General features: G+C 43.4%; 1 protein-coding gene across 1 annotated transcript in view; it reads right to left on the reverse strand.

The window, feature by feature from the left end:
• Nucleotides 1-220: 220 nt before the first annotated feature.
• LAPTM4B (lysosomal protein transmembrane 4 beta) overlaps nucleotides 221-19,689 on the reverse strand; it is a 125,674-nt gene continuing 106,205 nt past the window's right edge. The window contains exon 7 of the mRNA XM_069731667.1: nucleotides 221-5,589. Within this exon, the coding sequence (XP_069587768.1) occupies nucleotides 5,515-5,589 (75 nt within the window). The 3' untranslated portion in view covers nucleotides 221-5,514. The remainder of the gene's footprint in view (nucleotides 5,590-19,689) is intronic.

Here is a 19,689-nt window from a genome sequence, read left to right on the forward strand (position 1 = left end):
TAGACTTTTGACGTGTGTCCTGCTGACATATAGCTCAGATGGCCGAGCGAGTGCAGTAGAGATGAGTGACACATGTAAAAGGTAATCATTATCATTGTCCTCTGGAATACTACTTCATGTTTATTTTATAAAGGAAAAATGAGTGAAAGATCTGAATGACAAAAAAAATAAATAAATAAAAACAGCCAAATCTTAAAGAAAAGTCTGTAGAAATTCTTTATATAAATCTGTCTTTATTTCATACATCTATACTGTAGAACAAAGGGAAATAACAATACTATTTTCTGCAAATGTATCAAGGGAGGTACAGATCAATAAAAACCAAACACTGCAGAAAATGATGCAGGATAGACTGATGGAAAGTATCCAGTAAAATGATTCACAATTTCAATCTCATATTTTGGCCTAAATCTGCAGAATACACCATTATGGATTGTTCGGTCTGAGAATCAGTCACAAAATGCCACCATAAATTCCAGTATTGCTTCAATGCAAAAACCTCATTCTAAATCATATACCTACGTTATAGCTGGTATTGCTACAGAAAATTCCGCTAGTGGAAGCCGTGAAATAACGGGGGAGCATTAAAGCATACCTGTTCTTTCACATGAAACCTGTAAAAAAGCGTATTCTCATCCGCGACAAGTTCAAACTGTTTTTGGGGCACTTACTGGTTTTACATGTCTAGGAATTGTCCCAAATCTCATGTTCTTCATCCTGCCTTTCACTCTTTATGACTGGGTGGTTCAGCTTCATCAGCATTCCACCAGCACTATAGGTGTTTGAACTCTTATTGTACAATTGCTTGCTTGCCCAAACTGAAATAACTCTTTTTTTTGCTTATTTTTTTATACAGGATAAAAGACCCACGATCACTTCCTGTAATATGTTTTGGTGTCTCTGCTGTTACAGATGGATTACACTTTACAACAGGCAGTGGGCAGAAAATTATTCTGAAAGGATATACCAAGTACCGTAGATGGTATGTTGGAGTGATTTTTCAGCGACAAGACATGAAAAAATTGATTTGTAGATTGTCTTTTTATCACACTGACTATCTAAAGAGATCAAGTTGTCTGAAAGTATAGAGACCATTTTGTTAAATGGGATGTATCAGCTGCTAAGATGTTCAAACGTTATATATATATTATTATTGAATCCATATTTATCACAATAATGCAAAATATTGGAAAATGAGTAAAACAAGTGAATTGACGTCTGTGTATAAGAACAGAGTGCAGCAGTTACTTTTTGGCCAAGTAATATTGCATGAAACAGAGTATTACACAGGGTCGGAAGGGCCCTCCAGAGCATTATGGGATGCTCCAGCGCACCCTGGCTCAGAAACAATAATGGACCCCTGATACAGCAAAGTCCTATAGGCAGTGGCATACAGTGGGGCAAAAAAGTATTTAGTCAGTCAGCAATAGTGCAAGTTCCACCACTTAAAAAGATGAGAGGCGTCTGTAATTTACATCATAGGTAGACCTCAACTATGGGAGACAAACTGAGAAAAAAAAATCCAGAAAATCACATTGTCTGTTTTTTTATCCTTTTTTTTGCATATTATGGTGGAAAATAAGTATTTGGTCAGAAACAAACAATCAAGATTTCTGGCTCTCACAGACCTGTAACTTCTTCTTTAAGAGTCTCCTCTTTCCTCCACTCATTACCTGTAGTAATGGCACCTGTTTAAACTTGTTATCAGTATAAAAAGACACCTGTGTACACCCTCAAACAGTCTGACTCCAAACTCCACTATGGTGAAGACCAAAGAGCTGTCAAAGGACACCAGAAACAAAATTGTAGCCCTGCACCAGGCTGGGAAGACTGAATCTGCAATAGCCAACCAGCTTGGAGTGAAGAAATCAACAGTGGGAGCAATAATTAGAAAATGGAAGACATACAAGACCACTGATAATCTCCCTCGATCTGGGGCTCCACGCAAAATCCCACCCCGTGGGGTAAGAATGATCACAAGAGCGGTGAGCAAAAATCCCAGAACCACGCGGGGGGACCTAGTGAATGAACTGCAGAGAGCTGGGACCAATGTAACAAGGCCTACCATAAGTAACACACTACGCCACCATGGACTCAGATCCTGCAGTGCCAGACGTGTCCCACTGCTTAAGCCAGTACATGTCCGGGCCCGTCTGAAGTTTGCTAGAGAGCATTTGGATGATCCAGAGGAGTTTTGGGAGAATGTCCTATGGTCTGATGAAACCAAACTGGAACTGTTTGGTAGAAACACAACTTGTCGTGTTTAGAGGAAAAAGAATACTGAGTTGCATCCATCAAACACCATACCTACTGTAAAGCATGGTGGTGGAAATATCATGCTTTGGGGCTGTTTCTCTGCAAAGGGGCCAGGACGACTGATCCGGGTACATGAAAGAATGAATGGGGCCATGTATCGTGAGATTTTGAGTGCAAACCTTCTTCCATCAGCAAGGGCATTGAAGATGAAACGTGGCTGGGTCTTTCAACATGACAATGATCCAAAGCACACCGCCAGGGCAACGAAGGAGTGGCTCTGTAAGAAGCATTTCAAGGTCCTGGAGTGGCCTAGCCAGTCTCCAGATCTCAACCCTATAGAAAACCTTTGGAGGGAGTTGAAAGTCCGTGTTGCCAAGCGAAAAGCCAAAAACATCACTGCTCTAGAGGAGATCTGCATGGAGGAATGGGCCAACATACCAACAACAGTGTGTGGCAACCTTGTGAAGACTTACAGAAAACGTTTGACCTCTGTCATTGCCAACAAAGGATATATTACAAAGTATTGAGATGAAATTTTGTTTCTGACCAAATACTTATTTTCCACCATAATATGCAAATAAAATGTTAAAAAAACAAACAATGTGATTTTCTGGATTTTTTTTTCTCAGTTTGTCTCCCATAGTTGAGGTCTACCTATGATGTAAATTACAGACGCCTCTCATCTTTTTAAGTGGTGGAACTTGCACTACTGCTGACTGACTAAATACTTTTTTGCCCCACTGTATCTTGATGCTTTTGGGTCGCAATGCAAAGTCTCCAACAGGGCCCAAAACTATCATGGGTCTTTTATAGTACTGGTTCCCTCATATAAGCCAAAGGGACCTTTTGGCTCACAGTTGAATCCGCATCCGGGTGTGACTGCAGACCCCGGAGAAGCCGCTATTAAGAGCTAAGAACCCCATTTGAACCAATATGGTTGCATAAAGGTTACTTTAGGATTGTCATCCTGCTATATCTGACTGCTTGTAAGGAAAAATTCCTACAATTCTAATTCAGGAATCTGGGACAGATGGATGACAACTTCTTTGGGAGCAGTCATTTTTTTCAGGAAACAAATATCTAAGAAGCATGTAATAGAGGGAATATAACCTTAAAGGGTTTTTCCCATGAACAAAGATAATTTTAATCAAGATTCCAATCAATAGATCTTGGAATAATACTAATTTCCACAAGTGGATGTGTTTAGAAAATAATGTTCCTGTGCTGTGATAATCTTATAAATGTGCCCCTGCTGTGTACTGTGTAATGGTCGTATCCGACCGTACAAGAACATGGTCTGATCATACCACAGCTCCTGGGCAGGGGAGCGTACAGACAGGACAGCACATTCTGGAGTTACTGATCCACTTATGCATCCAAACTTATCACTATTTATTCTTCAGAGCCAAAATATTCTATAGGAACATCTACAGGGAGTTTGTACGTTCTCCCCGTGTTTCTGTGGGTTTCCTCCGGGATCTCCATTTTCCTCCCACATTCCAAAGACATACTGATAGGGAATGTAGATTCTGTGCCCCAATGGGGACAATGATGATGATAAAGTCGCTATGGAAATTACATAAGCGAGTAAAATAAGTAAATTATTCAATTTTGATGTCATGAGGTGGGAAACATTTTTTAAAATGAATAACGAAGAAAAAATAAAATTTTCGCCAGTGTCCAGAAGCCAAACCCCTGCGTCCAGTTTACGGTGGGGGTGCTGCCTTTGGATGGACAACACCTTTTAAAATGGTGTTCCATAAAGAAGTATTTACTTCCAGCATATGGGATATGTGAGGTTTAGGCGATTCTTTAACTGTTCATAAACTCCCTCTTAAAGGAATTTTTTTTATATCTTAGCGTAAAATCGTAAAATGATCTATCTATCTAATATCTATCTATCTATCTATCTATCTATCTATCTATCTATCTATCTATCTATCTATCTACCTTTAAATTACATTGATAATTTGTCCTATAGACATTGATATATGTAAATTCCGTTATCTGTCTATGACACGGTAAAAAATGAATTTAGAAATGATTTCTTGCTGCATTGTAAACAGTCACATGCAAACAAATTTGATTTTCCTTTAAGCCAAGCATGCATCGATAACCTACTTTAGGAGTAACCGTAGTTTTAATTTTTATTTCATAACTCGATAGCACACAAGAAAATAAGAAACGTTATAATATAACTTATCAATTCACAGGTAAAATGTGTCTTCAGTGAATGTGATGAGGGATTTTCTCATTACTGAGATAGGAGATGACAGTTGGTGCATTTATGATTCTATGGAGAGGGGAGGAGCTGGAGGAGGAGACAGACATTCTGCTGCACGTTCTCCATAGAACTTTATGAGCACCAAATGCCATCTCCTATCTAATGGGAAAACGTGTCTTAAGTTAACGCAATACAGATTTTACCTGTGAATTGAAAATTTCGAGAATGAAAAATCAGTAGTAGAGGAGAAAGAATCTGATTCTTCTGATAAGATAAATACAAAAGTTTTTTTTATTTTCACATGTACTATTCATTTGTTACAAAAGATTAAAACCCCGGTTATTCTTTAAAGAGGTAAATAAAGCAAATCTTCTGTATAATAAATGTGAATAGTCTTTCGAATATACAACAAATAGATTTTTTTTTTTACATAAACTGGACCCCCCCCCCCTTTAAACACGGCAGTCATAAGTAGGAGAATCATATTTGATCTCATTGAACGCTCTATAATAAATCATGCACCCGAGTATAATGACTATTTTAATGTTCACCTATATGTTATCTAAATGTCGCTCACTAGAACGCTATAAATGTGATTAGACAAAAATACCGTGGACGGAGTATCCTATGTACAATATCAACATTGATTCCATATTTCATTCGTCTACTAAAAAGCAATGGGATCGGTAAGTGCTGATTTGGGCAGAACCAGTAGGTAAGGATACAGAGGCTACAGTATACAGATTGCACAAATACACACGTCTCAAGAGGTTTCACAGGACAAAGCCAAGGTAAAATACTGGGGGAGATGTACTGAGCTCCTGGCTGACCAGTTGACCCAGAGCCTGGAGAAGACCCTACGCGTGGAGCTCAGTACATCTACGCCATATTATGCTAACGGACAATATATTTGGTAGTGCTGCTGTTCAGTAGGGTATATCCTGTGAATGAAATGTACTATTGCCCCAGTGCCTCGGCCATGTTGAAAGCTGCTGTGTGAAGATTCGTTCTGATGCTCGACGTCGGGTCTGCCATCAGGCGGAGATGTAAGGTGGAGGTGGTTCTTTAGCGGCTCCAGCCACATTGTCTTCATAGTGAGGTAAAAGGACCTGAAAAAAAAAATAGATTCTCATTAATAAAAAATTAAGATAGTTGAAGTGTTATCTGAGGACAGTCAAGTTACCAAACATCTTTCCCGAATGGTTGGTTGGTAGCTTTACTTTAACAAACTGGTTTCAGGGGAGCTGCTTGATGACCACATGCGCAAGCCGGCATTTTAGAGAAAATATAGTCGAAAGAGTTGACTGAAGACTACAGGAATCGATGACAGTAGTCCGGCCCCATTCCAAGAGGTGATTGACAGGTCTCTTCCTATGTACACACATTTGGAGAGACCTGTCAATCACCTGATACAGGAAGAAGGCGGCAGGGGTCAAAGCTGGGCTAGTCTATTCCTATAGTCGTCAACTGTTTTTTCTCAACGCTGGAGAGTTTCAGAGAATAACATACCTGGCTGCAAGGGTGTAATCAGGTTCTGACTTTGGCCTCATCTGGTTTGGGCAGCATGAATCTTCTTAAAGAGGACCTTTCACTGGATTTTTTAATTTAACCTCTTCCTGCACATGGACATGTTGCTCACATCCTGGGAAGGGGGGTCCTCACTTGAGGAGGGGGGCTCAGGAGCTAAGCTTCCTCCAAACATGGCAGATACAGGCTACGTATATTAAATAGCCAGCATCTGTCTCTAACAGCCACAGCCCAGCTGTTAACCATTTAAATGCTGCTGTCAATCTCCTACAGCGGCAATTAAATGGAACACGTAGCACTGGCCCCCATTGCTCTCCCGCGAGGATTCTAACGTGTCTTCTGTCAAACAGTCTGTGAAAAATGAACAGCACACAAATGTGTGTTGGCCGATTTTTTTTGTAGACCCATAGTCTTGCATCGATCAATTTAATCCAAGACTTGGATAAAAGTCGGACACGTCTCTGTGATTTAATGTCGACCACTCGGTCTGCAAAAACACACGAACATGTGAACAACTCCATGGACGAGTTCTATCCTGAGAAAACATAGATAACACTCGTACGTGTAAAACTGACGTCTGAACGAGCCCTTGAATATGTGTTCCAGAAAATTCTACTGTATTTCTAAAACGTCCATAGACTCTCCTTGGGATACTCCCGCACAGATACTCACTAACACCAATTTTTTTCGGCAAATAAATGTTGCTCTCATTTTTAGTGTATTTACAACTACATGTCCTGATTCTAGAGATCGGTCTGGGCTGTAACTACTCTTGACGAAGGTACGACCAATCCCTAGAATAGTTTATACTCTCTATATCAACCTTGCTTCTCCACAAAAAATAACTAAACCACCTTACTTACTCAAAACAGAAGAAAATCCAGCTCAACGAACTTGTAAACAAACTTCTTTCTTTATCCACAGTTACATGATATGTGACTTCAACGCGATTCAGGTGACTACGCACCCTTAATCACCCTTAATCAATCATGAATACGGGTGTGTAGTCACCTGAAATGCGTCGAAATCGCATATCATGTAACTGTCTACGCTGATGTTGTTTTACCCTCTGCTGAGCACTTTTGGTGGACAAAGAGAAAGTTTGGTCACAAGTTCGTTGAGCTGGATTTTCTTCTGTTTTTTTTGATTGCTCCACGCATTGAGATAGCGTTTCATGTGCTCTGAACACCTAAGGATGTCTTACTTGCTCTCTGGGGAAAAAGATCCTAACATCACCTTCTGATTCTGAGACTAAAGCTGTTCTACCACACACACACACACACACACACACACGGCTTCTCTAGATGCATTGTTTACCAGAAAAATCCGTTAAATTACTATCTCTTTGCCTTTAGAACCCCTAAATTATTATATCATTTCGATCTGACTGTTAACAAGCTGGAGATGTTTGCCACGTTTTGGTACACATTCACATATATGATTATCCTATCTAGAGATTAGGCCAATCTAGGAAAGCATGGAACAGTTTTTTTTCCACAATTTAGGTATCCTTAAAGTGGATATCCGGGACTTTAAAAATAACGTCATGTAGTTGCTAACAGAGGCAACTACCTGCCTGTTGTGACTGCCGGTCATTGACCGCTCCTGCCAGAGATTCAGCTGCTTCCTGTCAACAGAGCAGCAGTTTTTCTTCCTGTTGACAGGGCGGGACTGATGGTGTCATGATGATTGACAGCCGGCTTCCTCCAATTACGCATCGGGAGCCAGCGGTTAATCAGCATGACACCAGTAGTCCTGCCCTGTCAACAGGAAGAGAAATTTCAGCTCTGTTGACAGGGAGCAGCTGAATCTCTGGCAGGGGCGGTCAATGAGCAGTGCAGGGTACAACAGTCAAGTAGTTACCTCTGTTAGCAACTAAATGCCTTTTTTTCTAAAGTCCCAGATATCTTTTTTAAAGAGGCTATCCACTACCGCCTGAAAACAGCAGATCGTGTGTCAGGTGTTGGATCCTGTCCGGTCAGACATTCATGACGTAATCCTAAAAACAGGTCATCAGGGAAAAAGTAGTATATGTATATTCTCTGTCACTACAGAAGAGATTCTCCTCTCAAAACTATCTCAAAATTACGAGCCATCAGAACAAGACTAACTTATACTGCTTGCTGGAGTGAAACATTTACAGGGAATCTGACAGCAAGTTTTTCTATTTAATCTGAGGGCAGCATAATGTAGAGGCAGAGACCCTGATTCCAAGGATGTGTCACTTATTAGGCCATGTGTTGTAGCTTCCATCGAATCAGTGTTTTTTATCAGCAGGAGATTATCACTACAGGACTAGAGGTACCTTCACATTAAGCGACGCTGCAGCGATACCGACAACGATCCGGATCGCTGCAGCGTCGCTGTTTGGTCGCTGGAGAGCTGTCACACAGACCGCTCTCCAGCGACCAACGATGTCGGTAACCAGGGTAAACATCGGGTAACTAAGCGCAGGGCCGCGCTTAGTAACCCGATGTTTACCCTGGTTACCATCCTAAAAGTAAAAACAAACAAACACTACATACTTACCTACAGCCGTCTGTCCTCCAGCGCTGTGCTCTGCTCTCCTCCTGTACTGTCTGTGTGAGCACAGCGGCCGGAAAGCAGAGCGGTGACGTCACCGCTCTGCTTTCCGGCTGACCGACGCTCACAGCCAGTACAGGAGGAGTGCAGAGCACAGCGCTGGAGGACAGACGGCTGTAGGTAAGTATGTAGTGTTTGTTTGTTTTTACTTTTAGGATGGTAACCAGGGTAAACATCGGGTTACTAAGCGCGGCCCTGCGCTTAGTTACCCGATGTTTACCCTGGTTACCAGTGAAGACATCGCTGGATCGGTGTCACACACGCCGATCCAGCGATGTCAGCAGGAGTCCAGCGACGAAATAAAGTTCTGGACTTTATTCAGCGACCAACGATCTCCCAGCAGGGGCCTGATCGTTGGTCGCTGTCACACATAACGATTTCATTAACGATATCGTTGCTACGTCACAAAAAGCAACGATATCATTAACAATATCGTTATGTGTGAAGGTACCTTAAGTCTCACGTGAAAGTCAGTCCAGCTAATCTGTGCAACCCTGCCCCCACCATTGATTGACAGCTTGTTAACAGTTTACACAGGAAGCTGCCAATCAGATGTGTGGGAGGGGTTTACACAGCCATTGCTGCATCTACAACAGATAAGGAAAAAGGTTTTGGCGTGCACTCAGCCTGACTAGAGCGAGGTGCCGGTGTAATGGACCAAAGGCCCTAATATACTGAAATATTCAAATTCACCGCACTCTCTTTAAAAAATTATGCAAAAGTTGTGCCAATTTATTAGAATGTACTGGGAGCATAACAGAATATTACAGTATAAGCGATTAACAACGTTTCGGCTCAACCAGAGCCTTTGTCACGTATTCGCTTTATCCAGGTATAAGACAGTGTATAAATGAGGAAGAAATCCCAGCGGTAAGATGTAAATTCTTAGATAATGCACTCAGAATACTAAGTGAGGCTCCCTTCAAGTAGTGTGGACCTGCAGTGTCGGGGTCAAGAGCGGCGCTCCCGCGCTGTGCTCAGTAGCAGTGTGTGTCAGGTCAGGTGTGTGAGACCTGACACACGCTGCTACTGAGCACAGCGCGGGAGCGCCGCTCTTGACCCCGACACTGCAGGTCCACACTACTTGAAGGGAGCCTCACTTAGTATTCTGAGTGCATTATCTAAGAATTTACATCTTACCGCTGGGATTTCTTCCTCATTTATACACTGTCTTATACCTGGATAAAGCGAATACGTGACAAAGGCTCTGGTTGAGCCGAAACGTTGTTAATCGCTTATACTGTAATATTCTGTTATGCTCCCAGTACATTCTAATAAATTGGCACAACTTTTGCATAATTTTCTACAACAGATAAAACAGGGATTCTATCAAAACTGCACCAAGCAGTCCAGTAAGTGACACATGTACCAAAAGAAGAAACTGAAGGGGCAAAATCCAATATACCAAAATTTATTAGTGGAATAATAATATACACACATATCAAAATAGAAAAAAACTATCAGTCAAAAAGAGTACATATAAGATGGTAAAAACCATCCATATCGTGGTAGCAGCAGAAAAGAGAATTGCACTACGGATACAGCACACTCGGTATAAGCATGACCCAAAAGGTACACAGGATGCCTAACATACCAGAGCGAACAAAATGCATGCCCCTCCTGCCCCAAGGATAATGGCCAAGAAAATGGAGAGAGGAAATACTATCTTATAAGTAGGATAACCCCATGCTAATTGCACAGAACCCATGGAGCCTAAAAATGACCTATAGCAGTAACAGTGGGCACAAGTCGCAATGGTAGCGCATAATACCTGCCGTCATGGTGTCACCGGTGTGCATGGTCCGTAGATAGAACGCCTCGACGCGCGTTTCACCACGCCAGTGGCTTCGTCAGGAGGTGTCTAGCTAGCATACATGTCCCCCTTAAATATCCCACACTAATGGGGTGATGTGTTCCAGCCGTATGCGGCGCGCGCCCGCCATGATACAGCGCGCCGAGGAGAGCGGCGCTCCAGATGAACGTCACCACGTCACGAGACCCGGTCACATGACCGGGTTCGCAACCATGGCAACGCTCCATCCACAATAGAGCGCCGCTCGCCACGGCGCGCAGCAGCGCATGTGCGTCGCGCGTCCCGGCCGAGAGCTAGGGAAAGGGAGAGCCCACCTACAACTACACTGAGCCGGAGGCATATGATAATACCTAGCCACCAGAATACCTAAGCCCAGGTAATTACGGTATATTGTGTTTTAGGGCATAGTGACGCATACAGCTCCAACGTTGCCGAAAAGAGTCTGAAAATACATATACTTCATCTAAATTGGAGCCAGATATACAATTTTCCATGACATTATTTTTATTGCCTCTTTGGAGAGCAGCTTTTATTGCAGAGTGGAGAATTTGATTTTTGAAATATAGACATATCCTATGTAATGTGGAAAGGGAGGACACGGCTACAGCTGCTGCCCTGCAAAACACCATAACTATTGCTGATATGTTCCAGAAATGTGTCCATTATCAGTCTCTAGGCCTGTGGAGCAGCAGGCTTGTAATGCATGGGGGACTTCATGTCAGACTTGGGTGGGTTGTCCTTTGCATTGCATTGTGTCAGCCGCTGTCTTGAATCGTAGGTTTAGTTTTTTCCTGGATGACTATAATGTGTTTGTGGAAGCGGGAAAACCATGGATGCGGTTTTCATCAAGGAAAGTCCTCAGAGATGCTGACTCATATAAAGTGAAATCCTGAGGTAAATGTGTTCAGGGAAAGACTCTCCGCAGTCATAAATCTGAGCAATGTCTGGAGAAAGTCCCCCAAGATGGTTTCCAGGACTCACCACTCCATATTTATTACAAAGCTGGATGGCGCTTGACAAATATCTTAAGTACTAAAGAAAAAGTTCTTATAGGGGGTTCTGCGCTTTGTGTTATTCTATTTTGTTATCACTGTCCCACATTAATAAGCTGATGATCATGAGTCCTCCTGCTGGGATCTACAGAGATCAGATGTGGGCTGTACATGAAAGTCAGTAGCAAGTACACAAAATCCCTACAGCTCCCAACAGGAACATTATCAGCTCCTCGTGTAACACACGGATGTGTCAGGTCGCCTACACACACAGACCTTTCCTGTAGGAGAGATGTAGAGATCTGCTCTGGCTAATATATGATTGCTCCGAATGGCAGTCCCTTTAACAATCTCCCTGCTATGTGCAATGTCCCTCTACTTTGGTATGAAATTTGTATTATTCTTGTACTTTGTGCATTACAGCAACACTTTGACATCATTATGCTGTGATGTCACCTGGTGCATGATCATAAGTTTGGGTGCATAATTGTCATGCTGTGAGATCAACTTGTGTCATTATTTTGTGCATGATTCCTGGCTTGGTCCTGTATATTATTCTTTAAATGTGACATTACAATGTGCATTGCACCTGTACTACTGTGCCATCATTATGTGCGTCATCCCTATACAGTGCCATCATTATGTGCACTATCCCTGTACTGTTCCATCATTATGTGCGTCATCCCTATACAGTGCCATCATTATGTGCGTCATCCCTGTACAGTGCCATCATTATGTGCGTCATCCCTGTACTGTGCCATCATTATGTGCACTATCCCTATACTGTGCCATCATTATGTGCACTATCCCTGTACTGTTCCATCATTATGTGCGTCATCCCTATACTGTGCCATCATTACGGTCATCCCTATACAGTGCCATCATTATGTGCTTTATCCTTATACTGTGCCATCATTATGTGCACTATCCATGTACTGTTCCATCATTATGTGCTTTATCCTTATACTGTGCCATCATTATGTGCACTATCCCTGTACTGTTCCATCATTATGTGCGTCATCCCTATACTGTGCCATCATTATGTGCACTATCCCTGTACTGTTCCATCATTATGTGCGTTATCCTTATACTGTGCCATCATTATGTGCGTTATCCTTATACTGTGCCATCATTATGTGCGCTATCCCTGTACTGTGCCATCATTATGTGCGTCATCCCTATACAGTGCCATCATTATGTGCATCATCCCTATACAGTGCCATCATTATGTGCGTCATCCCTATACAGTGCCATCATTATGTGCACTATCCCTGTACTGTTCCATCATTATGTGCGCTATCCCTGTACTGTGCCATCATTATGTGCATCATCCCTATACAGTGCCATCATTATGTGCGTCATCCCTATACAGTGCCATCATTATGTGCGTTATCCCTGTACTGTGCCATCATTATGTGCGTCATCCCTATACAGTGCCATCATTATGTGCGTCATCCCTATACAGTGCCATCATTATGTGCGTCATCCCTATACAGTGCCATCATTATGTGCGTCATCCCTATACAGTGCCATCATTATGTGCGTCATCCCTATACAGTGCCATCATTATGTGCGTCATCCCTATACAGTGCCATCATTATGTGCGTCATCCCTATACAGTGCCATCATTATGTGCATTATCCTTATACTGTGCCTTCATTATGTGCGCTATCCCTGTACTGTGCCATCATTATGTGCGTCATCCCTATCCAGTGCCATCATTATGTGCACTATCCCTGTACTGTGCCATCATTATATGCGTTATCCCTGTACTGTGCCATCATTATGTGCGTCATCCCTATACTGTGCCATCATTATGTGCATTATCCTTATACTGTGCCTTCATTATGTGCGCTATCCCTGTACTGTGCCATCATTATGTGCGTCATCCCTATCCAGTGCCATCATTATGTGCACTATCCCTGTACTGTGCCATCATTATATGCGTTATCCCTGTACTGTGCCATTATTATGTGCGCTATCCCTGTACTGTGCCATCATTATGTGCGCTATCCCTGTACTGTGCCATCATTATGTGCGTCATCCCTATACTGTGCCATCATTATGTGCGTTATCCTTATACTGTGCCATCATTATGTGCGTTATCCCTGTACTGTTCCTTCATTCCTGGCTTGGTCCTGTATATTATTCTTTAAATGTGACATTACAATGTGCATTGCACCTGTACTACTGTGACATCATTATGTGCGTCATCCCTATACTGTGCCATCATTATGTGCGCTTTCCCTGTACTGTGCCATCATTATGTGCGTCATCCCTATACTATGCAGGGGTACCTGTACAAACACAAACCTTATCATGGAGAATGGATATACAATCCGTAGAAGGATAGACATGCTACTGATATGCAAAGGATGAAAAACTGGAAATAAAATTTTCGAAACACCTTGATTTATTCGGCATTGAGTATGAGCGCTACATGCAAAAATGCACGCACCTCCCCACCATAGTTGCTATCAATGAGGTTATTATTAGTTGTCTGAGTAATGTTCTGCCACGCAAAATCAACTTGAACACACAAATCATGAAGATCCACTGATGGCTGCTGCCTTTGCAATTGTCAACCATTGACATCCCAAATTTGCTCGACAGGAGACAAGTCTGGAGACGCTGCCAGCAATCATTACATGTGTAGACCACGCAGGCTGCTCACAGCAGCACAAGCAACAAGGGGCCTGGTGTTGTTGCATTGAAAAATGGCTCCTGCGACATTTTCACATTTCCTTGTGAAGGCCCCTTATTGCCATTGCCCACGTGGTCTTCAGACTTGTCTCCAGCTATCATTGTATCTAAGACGAAAGTAGGACTCATTGGTGAAGAGGACAGACCTCCACTTCAGCCTCCATTGCCATTTTGCTTTGTGAACAGTGGCATGAAGTCAATGCAACATCTGCAATTGGATGTCTAGCTCTTCGCAAAATCCTTTTGATGGTTTTTGTAAACAGTGATTGATGCATTAGGCTTCATACATGACGTTTAATTTCACTTTCAGTACAGAACATATCATATAACATATGCAGCATTCTTCAAATCTAATGAGTCCATGTAAGCAGCACCATAGAGAGGTCTTCATGAGGAAACATCACACCAGTCCTATTCCTGGGATTATGGTGTGAGGTGGCATAATGTAGGGTAGCCATACCCCTCTAACCTTCATCCTTGGTACACCAACAGATCGGCGTCCATACCCCTCTAACCTTCATTCTTGGTACACCAACAGGTCGGCGTCCATACCCCTCTAACCTTCATTCTTGGTACACCAACAGGTTGGCGTCCGTACCCCTCTAACCTTCATTCTTGGTACACCAACAGATCGGCGTCCGTAGCCCTCTAACCTTCATTCTTGGTACACCAACAGGTCAGCGTCCATACCCCTCTAACCTTCATTCTTGGTACACCAACAGATCGGCGTCCGTACCCCTCTAACCTTCATCCTTGGTACACCAACAGATCGGCGTCCATACCCCTCTAACCTTCATTCTTGGTACACCAACAGGTCGGCGTCCGTACCCCTCTAACCTTCATTCTTGGTACACCAACAGGTCGGCGTCCGTACCCCTCTAACCTTCATTCTTGGTACACCAACAGATCGGCGTCCGTAGCCCTCTAACCTTCATTCTTGGTACACCAACAGGTCAGCGTCCGTACCCCTCTAACCTTCATTCTTGGTACACCAACAGGTCGGCGTCCGTACCCCTCTAACCTTCATTCTTGGTACACCAACAGGTTAGCGTTATATTGAATTGGTCCAGTGTGGTATGACCAATTCTCTAAAATGTCCCAAAAGCCGTCTCCCAACACGACAACATCATGCAGCATGATGCTTGTGGAACGTTGAGGAGCCTGCATAGCCTAAACATGCTATCATGGCCTGCAGCATCTTCGGACTTGTCTCCCATCGAGCACATCTGGCACATCATGTTAAGGGTGTGTCAATGGTGCATGTATTTCTGCGAGTGGCGCTCATGCACCATACTGAATAAATCATGATATTTTGAACATATTGTTCCCATTTCTTCATCATTTACAATATCATTAACTTGTCTTTCCATCCTGTGACCTCCATAATTCCACGACTTATCCTTCTTGGTGTTACAATTTCAATAGTGAGGAGTGTATAAATGATAATACATTTGCAGCGCCCCAGGGTCCTGGTTGCTGCAGTAATGTCATTTTCCTCTAGGGGGGAGTGATGTTACGTTTGGAGGCAATGAAGGAGATCTCTTTACCAGGTAACACAAACATACAACACATTTCATACTTCAGTCCACCAGGGGAAGCTATGCTCCTATTTATTAGGGCACTCTTCACACTTAGGTAAAACTGGTGGCCTGGAGAGGAAGTTAGGCAGTTGCTGGCTGAACTTCGCTCAGGTAGTTGGTCCCTGACAGGGGTGGGAGCCTGTCAGAGGCCTAGACAAAAGGATATGGGGCTGTGCCTGCTCTAAGTGCGGCAGTTCCTAAGAACGGACACTGAAAGAGAATTGTATTGTAGAGAGGGTGAAGAAGTCATAGCAAAGGAGTGGATACCAGAAGGAGTTCTGCCCTACACAGGCTGCCTCCTTCTGAGGCGCAGAATCCTGGTAGCCGGAACACCGAGGGAGCAACAGTCCTTTATGCCTTGCTCCAGAGATCAGCAGGACAGCTAATTTCACGTTACTGATCCGCCCCTACACCCAGGAGGCAAGGTGGCACCGCTTAGAGGTCGGGCATGATAGAGTCCCTGTGAAAAGCCTCAAGCCACCGGTCATACGAGTTTGTCCTATCCATCTGGGGACAGAGAGAGAGATAACACCAATAACATCTACAACATCTCTGAGGACCTTATGAGAAGCTTAGCAGTAAGGTACTACAACACCACGGCGCTAGAGGAAGGCTACTGATTTCTACCTGGATAAGGGGACTCTGGATTTGCCTCCAAACCGGCCGGACTCTGCCTGCCCTGTGATCTGGTGCTCTGGACTGTGGATGCGGAAGCCTTCAGTAAAAGGTAAAGAGACTGCAACCTTGTGTCCTCGTTCTTCACTGCGCCTCACACCATCCACCACCTACACACCAGGAGCCCTGACGACATACTTCACCTGTGGGAAGGTATACCATCCAGCTGCCATAACAACACCACAGCGGACCCTTTAAAGCAGCGTCGGTCACCCTGACCGAATACCACAGGTGGCGTCACGAACATTTCCCCTTTAAAGACCTTTCCCTTTAACACGGACCTCCCGAGGGCCACGGACAGGGTCAGCCACCGTGACATCCCCCTTGAGAACCGAAGGACCCGGTACCGAGTTCCCCTAGCCCTTGGGGGCGCTCCACATTCAAAGCAAAAAAGGACATAATTTATAATATCTTCAGAAATAGCATTTTGGAGACTGCCACTTCTGTGCAATGAACAAGAGTACGTTTTGCATTTCAATTTATGAATTTGGGGACTATGACAACATACTTTCCTGGACCTCATTTAACCTCCCTCCATGAAATACTCACATCACGGTATGATCTGCAGATGGGAATTTGGGCTTTTCACTGAGGTTTGTAATGATCTCTTTGGCTGCACTTGGATAGAGTGTCTGTGAATCTTGCTCCAGTATCCGCCAGTGGGTAAACCACATGTGCTGGAGTACAGTAATAAGGACATTGTACATATTAGGTTTTACGTGTTAGTGCGTCCCAATTATCAGACCTACATGAAATTTCACAAGCCGTTTACAAACCCATTACAGCACATCACAATTGCTCGATAATTGGAATCTGAAGAAAATATTTGGATTTTTTTTTACTGTTATTGCTCCATTCATCGCACAATATCCTGAGATTCTCATTCTCTAATGACTATAATGATGCATTTTAGCATCTACATTGCAGCCGGAACAATTGGCTCCCCCACTTATGGTAAGTTACCAATGGGTTCAGGTTGGGAGGGTGGGGGGTTAAGACTGCAATCATAAAGCAAACAGCGCTCTGCTAAACACAATCATTAACTATATACCATACATTTCTTAAAGGGAATCTATCAGTAACATTTTCCCTAGGGTTCTTTCACATTGCATTTAGTGGCTTAAGTCCTACCACCCCCCCTGCAACACGGGGTCTGGATGTATGCGCCAACTGAGACACAGACTGTAATGGTCTATAGGTAGGCCCACACCCGACCATATGCCCTGACGGGGCCACTAAGCGCAATGTGAAAGTACCTTAAGTAAGTATAGAATTGCAGGGAAGGACAGGGTAAACCTTTCCAAGGATACCTATTTCAGACTCCTTTGTTATGAAATTCGTCTTTTATTCATATGAAAACTAACTTTGCAAGTTCACTGTTGGGTACATCTGAGCACTTGCAGTCCTCGACTCTTCTTTGATTCTCCCTGCCGGTGCTTCCCCACTTGATGATTAACAATGGAGGCAGAGACTCTGCTGTGTAACGTCACCTCTTCTCTCCACTGTCAATCAAGAATTGAGTATTGAGGGTGGTCCAGGAAGAAGCGAAGAGGAGCCAAGGACTGCAAGTGCACAGATGTGCCCAACAATGCACTTGAGAAGATCATTTGCATATAAATAAAAGATGAATTTCATAGAAAGGAAACTGATACACAATGAAGGAAAAAGTGAACGTTCCAGCTCCTTAAAAATCTTCAAACTTTATTAATCTAATAAAATTCCAATGCCAGTGTGATCTTTGAAAAAGATCTGGTGTCAGATCGAAACGAGTCACTTCTACCTCCCATTTCACACTGGCATTGGAGTTTTATTGATTAAATTTTCCTAGCATGGATTATTAAAGTTTGAAGATTTTTAAGGAGCTGGAACGTTCACTTTTTCCTTCATTGCATTCATCTCGTCTCATCAAGACAAAGATCCATGCACCTGCGATTCTGATCGGTGAGCTGGCTATGGTTTTTAACCACGTTTCCATCATTTAATCAAACTGATACACACTTGTCCAGGCTATCCTGGGCTCTGTTTCCTTCCCCTGGGTCCGCTGCCCTCTGCTGTACTTCACGTCTGGTTTTGAAAGTTGCCCAGAGTGGATCTATGACATCATCTCCCTAGACCTATTTAAGGCTCATTTAGAAACACGCCTGTGTCTTGGGCTTGAGACTCTAGCCTTATGTTTGGTGGCTCAACTATCTGGGCTTCTTGTGTTTGTGCTTGCATTCATCCCTGCTGGGTTCCACTTCATTCATCCTGCTGTTCTTGAGATTCCTGTGTGTGCCAAGTCTTTTCTGCCCATGTGCCTTCATGCTTATTACATCAATGCCAGGGGTCTGTATGCTCACTCGGGTAATCGTTGCCAAAGCATGCATGTATCCTAGCACTCGGAAGGGGCGTTTTTTGTGTTTGCTTTTCTCTTCAGTTGTTCACACAGCAGATTTACAGCTGCCCATTTAATTCACTTTCTTGGGAGGCGCCAACTAATTTTTTTTTTAAACTACATGTAAGGCCTTTTTCACACGTCCATGTCTCCAGTACGTGTGGTGATAGTTTTCACACGTAACGGAGACACTGACACATGTAGACCCATTCAAGTGAATGGGTCTGTGCACATGTCAGTGTGTTTCCATGGACTGTGTGTCCGTGTGCCCCACATGTAGACATGTCCTTTTTTACCATCAGCACGGACGGCAAAACATCCCGCACGCATGCACATGGAGAACACAAATTGATGTCATCTGTGTGGCTGATGTAGTGTACGGAGTAACCTGCTACAGTCAGTCTACGGCATTAGGTGGTGTAACCTTGCCGTCCATGGAGCTGTGCTAGCCAGCTGATTTACCGAGTGGTAGGTAGTGCACCTGCTCGGTAAAATCCTTTTAAGTCCACCGAGTGGTAGGTAGTGCACCTGCTCGGTGTTGTTGAGCGGATAAGTTGAAGCCATGGGCAACTTATTCTGTGTGCAGTCAGGGCCCCCAATGGGATCCAAAAACTGCTGTACAGATTGGAAAAAGGAAGCAGTGAAAGATGTGAGACCAATATTGAAACAGGCAAAAATGCCAGTGAGTGGATGGATGTTTGGATGTTCAAAAAGGCACAGACAAATGAGGAAAATAGCATGTGAATAAATGGCATCTGAGAGAGAGTGCAGCAGGACGGAAGTAAGGTGTATTATGAATGTTTTGATGCTCAAAAGTCCGACTATGACCGACACACTACTGCTACGGTCATACCTTTGTATAACCAAGACAAGACAGATGGACTTGTAAACATTGCGGTCAGACAAACCCAGACTGGAGAAATACTTGTATGATCTGTGATGTAACCCAACCTAAGTGAATT

This window comes from Ranitomeya imitator, chromosome 6 (assembly GCF_032444005.1).
Source record: "Ranitomeya imitator isolate aRanImi1 chromosome 6, aRanImi1.pri, whole genome shotgun sequence".
Taxonomy (NCBI): Eukaryota; Metazoa; Chordata; class Amphibia; order Anura; family Dendrobatidae; genus Ranitomeya; species Ranitomeya imitator.